General features: G+C 36.3%; 1 protein-coding gene across 3 annotated transcripts in view; it reads right to left on the bottom strand.

Annotated features, from left to right (window-relative positions):
- The window catches only part of LOC107710926 (zinc finger protein GLIS1-like), an 83,905-nt gene that overhangs the window by 19,251 nt on the left and 50,611 nt on the right, over positions 1-14,043 (bottom strand). For 2 of the 3 annotated variants that reach the window (XM_016515813.1, XM_016515816.1), the window contains exons 5-6: positions 5,708-5,818; positions 4,207-4,375 (exon numbers count right to left, since the gene is read on the bottom strand). In XM_016515813.1, the coding sequence (XP_016371299.1) occupies positions 4,207-4,375; positions 5,708-5,818 (280 nt within the window). The remainder of the gene's footprint in view (positions 1-4,206; positions 4,376-5,707; positions 5,819-14,043) is intronic. The other variant, XM_016515815.1, reaches the window with a different exon arrangement.

Raw genomic sequence — 14,043 nt, 5'->3', positions numbered from 1 at the left:
ACACACATACAGTATATATTTTGAAAATACTTACATGTATTTCCATGTCTATATTTATATTCATTTATATATACATTCAATATCTAAACATGACATATTTATCTGAAATGCATACATGCATGTGTGTGTATTTTATATACATAATAAATATACACAGCACACATACATATATTATGTAAACAAAACTTTTATTTTGGATGCGATTGTTAGTGTTGAAGGAATGTTAGTGTTGAATAATCCATAACCAACCTTCTCACAGCATATAATTATGGCATGATTAGCATACGTTCAAGCAGCCACAGAGATTGCATAAAATTGTATGGAGCAACCAAACGCAAACCTACACAAAGACACAACAGAGGACTAGAATGCACTTTATACGTGCAAATTACAAAATGACAGAGGTACCCGCTCTCCACTTTGCTTTGCTTTTTCTACTGGCCCCGGAACAAAGCATAGGGAGAGGTAGAAACATCAGGAACATTAAATGCAGGCATCTTGGCCAGACCCAACCACAACTTCTCCTCTAAACAAGAACAAACAGCCACAGTAACATAACAGGTCCTTCAGGCTAAAGACATTTGCACATTGAAGCAACAACTTATCCCCTTTGAACCGAGCGAATGAGAGAGACGGTGCAAGCCAGGATGTCTATTTTTCCCTGGCACACGTTGGCGGTGATTTAAGCTGTTGCACTGCAAAGTGTGTATTGTTCAAGGACGCTTTAATGATGGGGAGTTCTGCAATTGTCCTTCAAATTACTCTCACACGGACATTTAGGGTCTGTTCTACCTTTCTCTTGCCTGAATTTCTGCTCTTAAAGGAATAGTTCACACAAAAATCAAAATTCTCTCATTTACGCTCATGTCATTCAAAACCTGTACAACAAACGTTCTTCCACAGAATTCTAAAAATGAAATTATGAAGACTGTTTTCCATGCTCTGGTTTTTCTGTGCAATTACAATTAAAGAGACTAAAACATGCTGGGGAAAAAAAAGCAAAACCATAGTAAAGGTGGTCAAATATGCTGTGTTTTAGACATGATGTGTGAGAAACAGACTGAAATTCATGTCATTAATCACTGACAACCGTGGCTAACAACTCTCTGGAGGTAAGGCTGCACAATTTGGAGAAAAAAATGGAATTGTGATTCTTCTGACATGAATTGCATTTTAAAATGTGAAAAAAATCGTATACGTATGCTGTGCTTGTTTGTAGATATGCACAACTTTTGACCATATAACAAAATGACAATAAAATAATAAGATTATCTATTATTTTTGTTTGATATTTTATTTAGTAGTAATAATAATTATTCATTAATCATAATCATAATAATAATTATTGTTGTTGTTGTTATTATTAAATAAAAATAATACTACTAAATAATACATCACATAATTAAATAATAGAAAAATAATAATAATAATTATTATTATTACAATATATTTTTTATAGGTTTGGGAAGATGGTTGATTTTACATGTTGCGTTTATCAGTAAATAAAAACTTACATTTCAGTCTGTTTCTCAAAAAAAAAACATCATCTGGTTTCAGAAGACCAGAATATAGTCACATGGATCACATTTATGATACTTTAATGGTGCTTTCACATCCTTTTTGAAGCCTGAATGCTTCAATCCCCATTCATTTTAATTGCATAGATGAGAGAGAACAACACAGTTTTTAGAAAGTTTCCTTATGTGTTCCGTGAAAGAAAAAAGGTTTGGGATGACAAAAATGTTTGTAAATGATAACAGAATTTTCATTTTGGGTGAACTAACTATCCCTTCAGTATTCTAGGCTTTGCCTTTTCATGAAATCTCCTCTGCTAACTATTGCACTACAGTATGCCCAGCATTATGACAAGAGCAATCAGAAGAACAAGAAAAATTACTTACAGGGAGGACCATAACTACTGTGGCTTAACTAATGCAAAACAAACAAGATACAAACCATGCAAAACCTTAACCTCTGACCTCCCTCTCTAAATCAAAGAGTCGTGAGTCATAGCAGGGTATTTTAAGGTAAGTGTCCTCTAGGTTCGATTTAGCGTGAATTGCATAACATTGGAAGTAGCATGGGAAAATTCACATCTAACGCAGATCATGCATTGCAGCTGTTTGCAATATTATCATAGCATATGGTCTTCATAACATTACAATCCCCTTTATTCTGTCATGTCCATTTGAGCTGTTAAATCGTAGCTTATTGGTTTTGGATCACATAAAAGGTTCTGCAAGTGAATGTACACTTAAAACACATCTGGGTTTTGGTACATTCTAGGGTGGAGGGAACAATCCTCTACCCATCTCTACAAAACATCCCAGGATACATAAATTAGACAGCACGTATGCTCCTACAAAAACAAGCAGTAATGGATTCTATAGACCAAGATATACAATCATTTCTCTCAAGGTTTGGAAAGCAGCAGTTAAACTCACAAGTTAAAGTATAAAATTACAATCAGTATAATCTTTAGAATCATTAACGTAATTATTTAAACACATTTCAGATATTATTATTAGGATTATTTAAACAACTTTAGAACTAAAACTACATTCAGAAGAAAGATAGTTTGTAGGTGGTTGCTTACAGGCCAAAAAAATAAAAAAGCAGTGTGACACCCATGTATATGGGATATTATTTTGCCTCTTTTTAACATCCACCAGGTTAAAATCGATACTATGCATACTATCCATCCTAACTAGTATTCAAAATTAAAACTAGTGTGTATCAAATCTTAAAATGTTAAAATAAGTATTCCAAAAGTACCTGGATTGTTTACTATTTCAAATGGAAATTTGAGGTGCTGATCCGTGCACACTCTAATGGCTAATATTGCCCACAACCCACTGCGTGTTGGACAAGTATTCAATTAGAACTACAACCACACATAAAAGTGTTAAAAACTACAAATATAGTGGACATACTGTAATGCAACAATTAGAGAGGGGGTTTAGGTGATCAATAATTGATATCCACCCTGATGAAAATATATTTATTTAATGTGGTCCACGTTATGTTTTATCTATAACATCATAGTGAACTTTTTATACCGATATGTTTGGTCATTAACTTTGCATCGTTAACTTTGTATCAAATGAATCATTATGCAAACACTCTCCAAATGAAGAGAGTTCTCAGTATGAAAGACCCGCATGCAGATCAATGTGCTACTTCATTTCTTTCCAATACGGTAGAAAAAATAATAAATCCTGCACACTATACGTACTTGCAAATGTATCAAAAATAGCGGTCACACTTTATTTTAAGGTCCAATTCTCGCTATTAATAAACCATTAACTATGACTTTTGCCTCAATAAACTCCTAATTTACTGCTTATTAATAGTTAGTAAGGTAGTTGTTAAGTTTAGGTATTGGGTAGGATTGGGGTGTAGAATATGGTTATGCAGAATAAGTGCTTTATAAGTACTAATAAACAGCCAATATGTTATTAATAGGCATGCTATAATAAGCAACTAGATAATAGTGAGAATTGGTCCCTATATTAAAGTGTTACCAAAATAGCTCTATGCCTGAAATATGCCTGATGAAGGTCATACGACCAAACCATTGGGAGTGAATAAATAAATTTTTTATACATTTGCAAGCATGTATAGTGTGCAGGATTGTTTCTTTTTTGTTTTGATGTTGGACCTGTTTTTTGGTCGTTTTTCCTACGCACCTATTGATCACCTACAGGTGTGCGAGGGTAATTGTTATTGATATCTCCAATATGGTAGGAAATTAAATTAGACAAAACATAAAGGATGTTAAATGTGAAACATGACTGACAGGGCAGTTTAAACAGTGACAGAATGCATGCAAGTAGTATGTCCCAAAGCCTGTATACTTCTCTTTTACACACTCAAAAGTATGTACCTTTTCTTCACTAAAAGAGTACATACTTTCAGGGCAAAGTATAAGTAGGTGAACTGGGACGCAGCATTATAGTAACAAGCCACTTGACTTACTAGTCAATAGACTTCATAGTACAAACAAAGCTGTACCCAAGTTTAATACTCATGGTATGAGCATAAATAACAGTGTTGCTTGTTTTAGCGAGCACCACTAATTACAATTATAATCCATGATTGAAAGTAAATATCCATTCCTCCATTCCATCTAATTTATTTTTATACCTCACCCACTTTACATCACTGTCAAAAGAAAGTGCATACAGAGGATAAAGTAAGCCGTACCTGTGAATATCTCCTGCCCGAGTACTGGGGAACGGCCTTCTTTCCCGTTCAGACAGTGCTGGGAGGTGGCAGGACAGTGGGGATGCTGGGAAGGGGCGGGGCCATGAAGATGCTGGATTGACAGACATTCGCTCAGAGCTTCTGATTCTAAATGGGGGCAGGCCCTTAACTGTCAATCAAAAATATAAGCAATTAAAAGACTAAGCAATAAAAATAGAGTGTTGAAAGGAGGAATCCACATTAAAAACATGTGGAACGTCTGTTCCAGAGTGTGATGGTGTGAAAGAAGAAATGAAGAGAGTCGCACTTGTGTGAAATGGACTGGGCCCAAACAAAAGACTTAAATAATAATAATACTAAAAAAACACATCAGTCTGTGGTGACATCCCACACCAGCCAGCAAAGGAAATGACAAGCTTAGAGAGGAACGATTTTTCACCGCAAACAGGAACCTTTGATTGGAAACATGAGGGGATGAGGGGAAAGACATACCCCAACATACACATCGCCCTGAGTACAGGTTGGGACGCCACTCTACCAGCTACAGAGAGGTGGAGGGGTATCTTTTGCTGGTGAGATTAGATTGCAAGGCTGATTTTTCCCTTCGCAAGGTCTGGCAGTAATCATGCGTTATATGCGACATTTGTTTAGAGTTTGGGGAGTCATATGTGTTTAGGACTTTTAGACTGATTTTGAAAGCTCGGATTGTAGCATGGAATTATGTTTAACTGGAAAATTATCTTCGGTCACATGAATTTGTGATGAGTGGACTGAATCTGGAGACGATTCCTCGCAATAAACAATAGCCGAAATGAGCCATGACATGCAACTTGAACGTGTTATATTATTTTAATTCCACTGCAATTAAGATCTTCAAAATAAAAGCTCACAAACTTGTGAATTAGATATAAAACAAACACGTTTTAATTACACGCAAACTGGCAAAAGAGCACAAACCGCACGTTTTTCATTTGAGATCTTGGTTGAAATCGTCCCAGCCATTCGTAGCGTGCTATAACAGGCGTCGCTCGCGATAGATGTAGTGGGAGTGTTTGTTTGACATCAGCTCACAACATCTGGCCACTGGGATATAGCGTTGCACAGCTTATTAACAATGGTACACGCTCACATGTGTTTCCGCTTACAACGGCAAGCAAGAAGAACGCATCAGTCAGCTGTCGTTTAGACCAGTGCAACAATGAGGCCATTCTGCTTATAATTACCCACTTTAATGAGGAATGCACTCTTCACCATGTAGATGCTGAAATGTGGTCAGAGTTGATCTATTGTTGGGGAAATTATTTTCAAAGACAAACCTAAGTAGAACCAACTGCATCAAGCCGTGAAAAAGACACAATTGACCATGAAAAATATCTGCTAGAAATGTTTCTCAAGGCTGATGGCAAGAGCCAAAAAGCTAATTGTATTCTGATGTGCTGATGAGATGAGTTGAACAGAGACAATTCTAAAAGAGAGAGAGATATTACGTTTTTACCCTTACCTTCCTACGCACCTGCTGCTCTTTGGCGGAGTGGATCTTCACATGCTTACGGAGGGAACTGGGGTCTGTGTAGCGTTTAGTGCAGCCTGGGATCTGACACGCATATGGTTTCTGAAACAGGAAATGCACAATGAGTCTGAGAATCATAATTATACGCAGTTCAGCTACAAAGAGGACACAGAAACACACTGCTATGGACACAAAGACCACAAAATCATTACATCATGACAGCGTTTATAATTGAGTAGCTATAATTATATTTTGGAACAGTGCACAACATTTATGAACAGACATGGAAAGTAAAAATACATGACAATTTCGACAAGCAACTATTTTGAACTCCCAAAACAAATGTTGTGTTTTTATTAATGAAAGTCTATATAAAGTCATTAATTCTGCATTAAATTTATAAATATAAAAGACATTTAAAAAATGTGTGTGATAAAATGTGATTCACTGTCTACATTTCAAACCTGGAACTGAACATTTTATTTAAATCTGATAGATAATAAATAGTAATAAAAAAATTAAAGGGGTCATATGATGTGATTTCAATTTTTCCTTTCTCTTTGGAGTGTTACAAGCTCTTGGTGCATAAAGAAGATCTGTAAAGTTGCTAAGACTAAAGTCTCAAATCCAAAGAGATATTCTTTATAAAAGTTAAGAGTCAACCACGCCTACCTAAAATGGCTCGTTCTAACACGCCCCCACATGTCTACATCACGATGTGGGAAGATTTGCATAACGCCGCCTAAATGTTCACGCAAAAAAAGAAGGCGTAACTTTAATTCTTGCTGTTGCCGCTGCTGCCATGTTGTGGAGTCGCTGTGTGTTTCGTTGTGAAAGCGAAACTACTTTGTTTGGTCTTCCAAAAGAGGACACAACCAGAAATCAGTGGTTAAGTTGTATTTACAGCACTGTTCCAGAACAGTTCAACCCAAATATTCAGATGTGTGCTGCGCATTTTATGGAGGATACGGACTGTTTCCTGAACCAGTAGCCTACAATGCGTCTCTGGCACAAAGGCTGTTTCTATAAAGTTGGGCAGTTCCAGCTTTGCAAGGACAGTCTGGCGCTTCTGACTCACAGCCTGTAAGTACGTTTTTTATATTTAAATAATTTGTCACTGATGATTCAAACGCGAGTTTTGAGCCGTGTAGAGTAGGCTTGTTGTTTCTTGTTTCTCCGATCACAAATGCAGACATGGTTTTATGTTTACGCAGCGCGATACGCAACACGTAAAAAGACAGTATAAATCATTATAATCAGTAATTATGTCCCCACTGGATGCAACAAATGCCTCATTTGTAATGGGTTTTATTGGTTTTGTCTCGTCCTGCTGGGAGACGGCATCACAGTATGCTAAGGGGCATGTTTTTTTAACCTTAAACCGCATAAACATATTGCATTAGACCAATTACACAAAATAATGTTCTTTTTAGCAACGTCATATGACCCCTTTAATATTCTGCACTATATAGGTTACTAATGTCAGATATGTTGGTAACACTTTCTATGAAGCCCGTATTTATAATGGGTATTTATAAGGGTATTCTTAAGGCATTATAATGAATGCATAATGCATTATAAAAAACCTTATAATATGTTGTATCATCTCATGAATATTCATAAGAACAGTTTTAATATATTATAATATTTACTTATTTGTGGTTATAGCTTTTAAGAGTATGATGATTTATAACACAATGAACACGTTGCATCCACTTTTACAATGGATTATATTTCTCATAGTTATAATGTATTATAAATCTCATATCTTGCCATTTTTCATATGCTACTTTACTTAAAGCGGTCAAAGACCACTTATTAGTAATAATAATAATAATAATAATAATAATAAAAAAAATTATCTCAAACAGCCATAAGATCAGATATCAGATCAGATGAATGTGTAATATGACACATTTGCTTTGAACTTTTTTTATTGTAATATCAGTATGAATTTGTTTTGATGGTACCCTTTAAACAGCTGTTGATAAGTAACTCTGCAACTACATATCAACTAGCGGTCATTAGAGTATCAGTATGTCTGCTACTGTAAATATTTGCTAACACTTTATTTTGATGGTCAACCAACAGATAAACTGACTATAAGTGTCTTTGCAAGTACGTCAACTTATTCTACCATACTAGATTCTACCATTCTTGAGCATACTAATACTCTAATGAGAGTTAGTTGGCATGTAGTTGCAAAGTTGCTTATAGTCGATTGATTAAGGGGGCCATCAAAATAAAATGTAACCATATAAAACATTGCATTTTTTTCAGTTGGAGTATAAAGCTCACATCAGTTAATTAACATTAGCTCCACAGGAAACACTCAAATAACACTCAACATCTAACCACTCACAAGCTGTAGTAAGATACTGTGCAGATCTTAAATAAACAATGTCAAGATATGATACAGTCCATTATTCTGTAAATGAAGTAGATTTGATATGGTGTTCATTGTGTGTTATAAATAATCATACTCTTAAACGTATAACCACAAATACGTAAGTATTATGATGTATTATAACTGTTGTTATGATTATTTATGAGTTGATATAACATATTATACGTTTTTTTTATAATGCATTATGCATTCATTATAATGTCTTAAGAATACCCTTATAATGTATTATAAATACGGGCTTCATAGAAAGTGTTACCGATATGTTTTTTCTTCATTTAAATTTGTGTTAAATCAGACAAAAATTGACTTTTGAAACCCACTGCATAGGCCTACTTTTTTTCAGCCTTAATATTTACACTTTCAAACTGTGTGTAAATGGACAAACACAAGTGCATTAACACTGTTTGTTTTGAGAGTTTATAAATAGTCAAAGTTTAAGAGGAAAGACAGTATCCTACCTTTCAGCTGAGAGGACATAGGAAGAAGAAAAGAAGAATACAGATTGTTCGGTAAATGTCAGACAAGCATACAGGCACTGTACAAACACTCATTTACTGGTTTGCAGGTAACAAACTACTATGCCAGTTTTATATTATTTTGCATTTTCTCAGCGTTAAAGTGTTTAAACATGTACATTTTAAGATATATATCAATGTGCCCATGATTCTCAGTGGTAAACTTTACTGAAACACTCTCACTCGGTCCAAAACATGCAGTGGTGATTTTCTCCCATGCATTTTACACTGGTCTTTTTTCTAAAACAGAGGCAGTCATTAAAGTGAAAGTGGATAGGCTTCCTTTATTAGCTCCCTTTTCCTACCTTCTCTCGTTCTCTAAATAACGCTGTTTTTACAAGCCGCTCGCAGGGCAGCTCGTCTCTGCGCATTTATTTGTTTTCACTGTGCAATGCCATATAATCCCCCTGCTGTCTAAACGCACTGAAAACAGAAAACGAGAAAGCTTAGGAATGGAAAAAAGAAAAAAGGCTGTCAAGAATAAATATCATTACAGTCGGAGTGATTTTTTCACTGTATATGAGGCGTGTGGGAAGGCTGTGACAGGGCGCACAGGCGAGTTAATGTGCAGCGCTGGGCATCTGGAGTCGGGGGGCTAATTGGCCGTGGCAGTGTGGCGGTAGCGCAGCGCGGGAGCTGTACTGCGATGTGATACAGCACAGGGTTCTGCCAGTTAGTGAGGAATTACTAACTCAAGCTTTCCCTGGCTTTTATTTTTCCTCACATTGTTGGAAATTGGATGCAAGACATGCCTGCCTCTCTCTCTGTTTCTTTTTCTATCTCTCTCTGCCATGTGCCATTGCTATCACAAACAGAGCATGGTGTTAAACGATGTATGATAAAACGTGTTTCACCTCGTCAACCCATAGAGACATAAACTTATGGTTGTTTTGTGCATGCAAAATTAACATTTGGGTCAAAGAATGGTAGCAAATAGCACATTTATGGGTTTGTTTGTAAGGTCCATTTGGTTGGGGACTTGAGTGCTTTAGATTTTTGCTCTGAACTTGAAGGCCCTTGGATCACCCATGGTTCACTCTTTAGTTTTGTTAAAGACAAGATACTAAAATTAAAATACAGCCTAGTTAATCTTTTAAAAGTAGTTAGCAACACTGAAAGCTACTAACAAAAGCAGCAAACTACATTGCACCTACAGTACGTAATTATATTATATAAAACTCCTAAATTATATGTAAAAATGTTGAAGAACAGTAGTATTTAACAAAATGTTCCGCTAAAAAAAATCTAAAATGCTATGCACAGACTCAGATTGTTTTATGATTTTTTTGTTAACATTACTTGTCTAAATGACCTGATTCACTAGAATGAATCAGCGTTCCCAGTGCTATATATCATTTGGGTCAAATGATCATTTAGGATGAAACAAACCATTTGGAAAAAAAAAAAAAAACTTTCCAACTCTAAATATGAAAGTGACTGATTCTGATTCACTAGAATGAATCTGAGTTTTGAATGTTATATATGACACACACAAAAAAAAAACATTTAGGATGAACCGATTCACTACAATGATGGAATGGGTTTCCAATTCTATATAAGAAAGAACCATTATGATTAACCAGATCACTAGAATAAACATTTAACTGCTTCTTAACAACTTTTCAGTGCTACATAGAGAGAGAATGATTTAGGAAGAACCAATTCACTAGAGTTTCCAATGCTATACAGTAGTATATAAGAAAAAAACATTTATGATGAACCAGATCACTAGAATACATATAACTTTCATCAACATACAAAAGTGAGAACATTTTAGGATGAACTGATTTGTAATAATGTGCCAACTTTTCAGTGCTACATAGAGAGAGGATGATTTAGGTAGAACCGATTCAATAGAATGAATCAGACTGCCAACACTACATAGGAGGAAGGAGGACCGTTTAAGACGAAACGATTCACTAAAACAGTCTTTCCAATGAAAACTACTGCCACACTTAAATATATTAATCATTTAGTAAAACTAGGCTATTAGTTTATGTTTCCCCAACACTGCTGATTTCTATATTTAGGATGGTGTCAGTAAAGAGCAGTGTTTGTATTCTTGTGTTTTGAGGCATTTCTTTTTGAGTTGCAGCTATGACAGGTTAGGGTCGGTTGTATTCATTTACTCACAGTGTCCAGATGTGTGCGCTGGTGCTTTGCCCTGTCGCTGGAGTTGCTGAATGCTTTCTGACAGCCCGGATGCTGGCACAGGTACGGCTTCTCTCCTGTGTGACTCCGCAGGTGAATCTTCAGATTCTCCAGCCGTGAGAAAGCTTTGTTACACCCTTCAAACTGAGAGAGAGAAATATGACACCAGTAAACATCAACACGTGTGTTTTATAGAAATGCCAGCTTTTTTGAAGGATGATGGTTTACTAGGCCTTGCCTTTAATATGTGCATGAATGAGAACAAAGCTTTTAGGTAAACATTTGAATCAGAAAAAGCCATTCAGATTTGTTTTTCATGTCATTTTTCATGTCAGCACTGGTCTGGCCAATCAGAATCTGTAGACAGTCATTACAGGATGGTCCTCTGCAATCTATCTCTAAGGCATCTGTGTAATGAGGCTTTGAATGTACTGATAGTACATGCTGTCTTGTAATTTAAGGGCCTCATACATCCTATACAATCTCTTAGCTCCACCCCCAAGATGTCAATAGTTCTCCAATCAGGAGCCTCGGATGGGACAGGGTGGCAGATTATGGAGGTGTCAGAGAGAGTGAAACCTGACATGGCAGCTTTGCTCTCTATTGTCCACTGGCCTCTAACTGAGGCCCCCGCTTCTATCGCAGCTCCAGTTTCACTGAAGGAAAGAGCCTTCCATTCTTCTAATGGGCCCTCAGAACATCATTCGGGCTCTGGCCTCCTTCAATCACTCGCAAAAGGCTTGCTATTGAGGCCAGGCCATTTAATACGGGGCGAAACCTTAGACTGCCACACTCGGGATATATTGAGTGACCTGGATTATACAGTGTGTGTGTGTGTATTTGTGTGTGCAGAATTCTTATAAGGTACATTAAAAGCATGTGGAAATGAGAAAAAAAAATAAGTCAGTTTCACACACGTTTTACACACACAGACAAAACTGGATTTGCAAAAAAAGAAAAAGAAAATACTAGTGCTTGTAGTCAACATTGGTTTTGCACAAATGAAATGTCACATCACAGACACTTTGCCGCAAGTCCAGACTCAGACTATTAACCTTAAAAAAAAAAAAATCCATAATAAAAAATAATTATTATGTGTAAAACTATGATAATATAAATAAAGAGTAAACAATTAAATGATTTAGTGTGAAAATTATTTCTCTCAATTTTTCGACGATTACAATATTTTTTTACAGTTTTACTTCTCGAGGAGCTTTAATTTTGTCAATATATGCAAAAGTGTGGAAATATGCCTCAATCGTTTCTATTTAGGATAAACATAAAATGCTAGCAGTGAAAATGACATTATTTTAAAATGAAATGTATTCCTATGCTGGTAATGTACATTTTCAGCAGTCATTATTTAAGTCTTCAGTGTCACATAATGCTTCAAAAACCATTCTATTATGCTAATTGCATATTAGATGCAAAAATTTCTTATGATATTTTAAAAAGTTGTGCTGTCTAATATTTTTGTGGAAACTGTGATACATTTTTTCAGGATTCTTTGATGAATAGAAAGAAATCTTTTGCAGCATTATAAATTGAAAAAATTGCATCCGCTTTTGATCAATTTAATGTGTCCAAACTCAAAAGTGCCAAAAGTTTTATAGTATAAACATCCATAAATCAAACTTCTTATTAAAGTACATAAAAGTTTATATATTACATAAAACAGAATTTATCTACAAAACGAAGTTTTATTGGAGTTCTTATGTCAAGTAGTTAAAGTTGAATTAATTGCAGAGATAAGATGTGGGGTTTGTGAAAGGAATATCAATCCATACTGCAATCGGTCACGCACTTTTACACATTAATTTCACACAATGGAGCGACACAGTGGTTGAGACACTGCATGGGGCTTTTGGACGTGCAAACCTCACAATGTAAACTTGTGCCTGTATTATTCCACAGCATGAAAACTGTCTGAACATACCCACAACACAGAGCGTAATAAAGTCCCTGAAATCCAGGCAAGTTTGAGATATATGCCCTGTACTGACTCCTAAAATACGTCTCGAAACCTTGAGTTTTCAAAACAATGTCCTAAATGTGTGGATTTATGTATAGGGGAAATCATCATTCTTTCACTGCTTTTTTTAACGTAATACAAATTTCAGGCTAAATTGAATTTATGGGTCCACAGAGAGAATCCTGCTAATCGCGTAAAGCCCGCCATTAGCGTGAGGATCGGCTGCCAATGGAACGAGGTGCAGAGCATTTTGGGATACCTTTCAAACACAGCTATGCATTCTGGGATGCCATGCAAACACAGCAATCTGCCAGAGTTTAATCCACATGACTGGGAGGAATTTCTTTCTCTCACTACTCATGTCTCTCATTGTCTCTCCACTTATCTCAGGCTTTTTTTCTACTTTTATAGAACACAACATTCTCTTTTGTATAATAGCGCAAAAATGCATCTGTATTTGCCAAGCACTGAACATTATTTTCCAAATAATTCTAATGCAACCGGTTTTACAACTGACGTCAACATCTATCAAAACATCCCCAAATGTTAACCGAGGAATGTCAAGTTTCTGAGATACACACAGACGTTTATCATAAAAATCAGAGAGAAACGTGAGACTCCAAACACGCTAAATATACGTCGCATTTTAAACCAACCGCTATAAACCAACTATGACAGCTCCTAAGTCTCCACAACCCTTTGATTTTATCTGTAAAAACAGTTTAGCACGCTAATCACATTAATTGCCATAAACGTGTTTAGCTTTCCCCTCTGAAGGCCTGTGTGAGGGTAAACAGAGTGATAACCGTCGAAAGTGGATGGTGGTAAGTCATTTGACGCCATCTTTCCGAAGTGGGCCTCTGGATCTGCTGTATACACACAGAGTGACAGTTCGGGCTGACATTTTTGTCAGGGGCGCACAGCCACAATCATGGATGATTGCGGGCCACGCAGGCTGGCGGAGACCGCTCAACCCTAACCTGATGACTATATGGGAAATGAAGCATGATTGCGGCCGAAAATGTCCAACGAGGCATCGGGCAGCTAAAAGCCCATAGTGTACACAAGCACTCGGAAGAAAAAACAGTTCATTAATACCCTTAAATACCTATAGAATACAAGCCAGCCATTATGGCACACGTAAAAATAAGGCCACGTCGTGTCGCTTATTGACGTCGCACTGCGCTCTGATGGAATGAAATGAACTGAGAGGAAGAGAAAATGTGCTTATTATGGAAATTGCATTCAGGCCACATTCTTTCCCATGGAGTCAAAGGTCCAC

Source organism: Sinocyclocheilus rhinocerous, unplaced genomic scaffold, assembly GCF_001515625.1.
Source record: "Sinocyclocheilus rhinocerous isolate Xijiao unplaced genomic scaffold, SAMN03320098_v1.1 scaffold327, whole genome shotgun sequence".
NCBI classification, from domain to species: domain Eukaryota; kingdom Metazoa; phylum Chordata; class Actinopteri; order Cypriniformes; family Cyprinidae; genus Sinocyclocheilus; species Sinocyclocheilus rhinocerous.
This window is presented reverse-complemented; position numbering and strand designations above follow the sequence as displayed.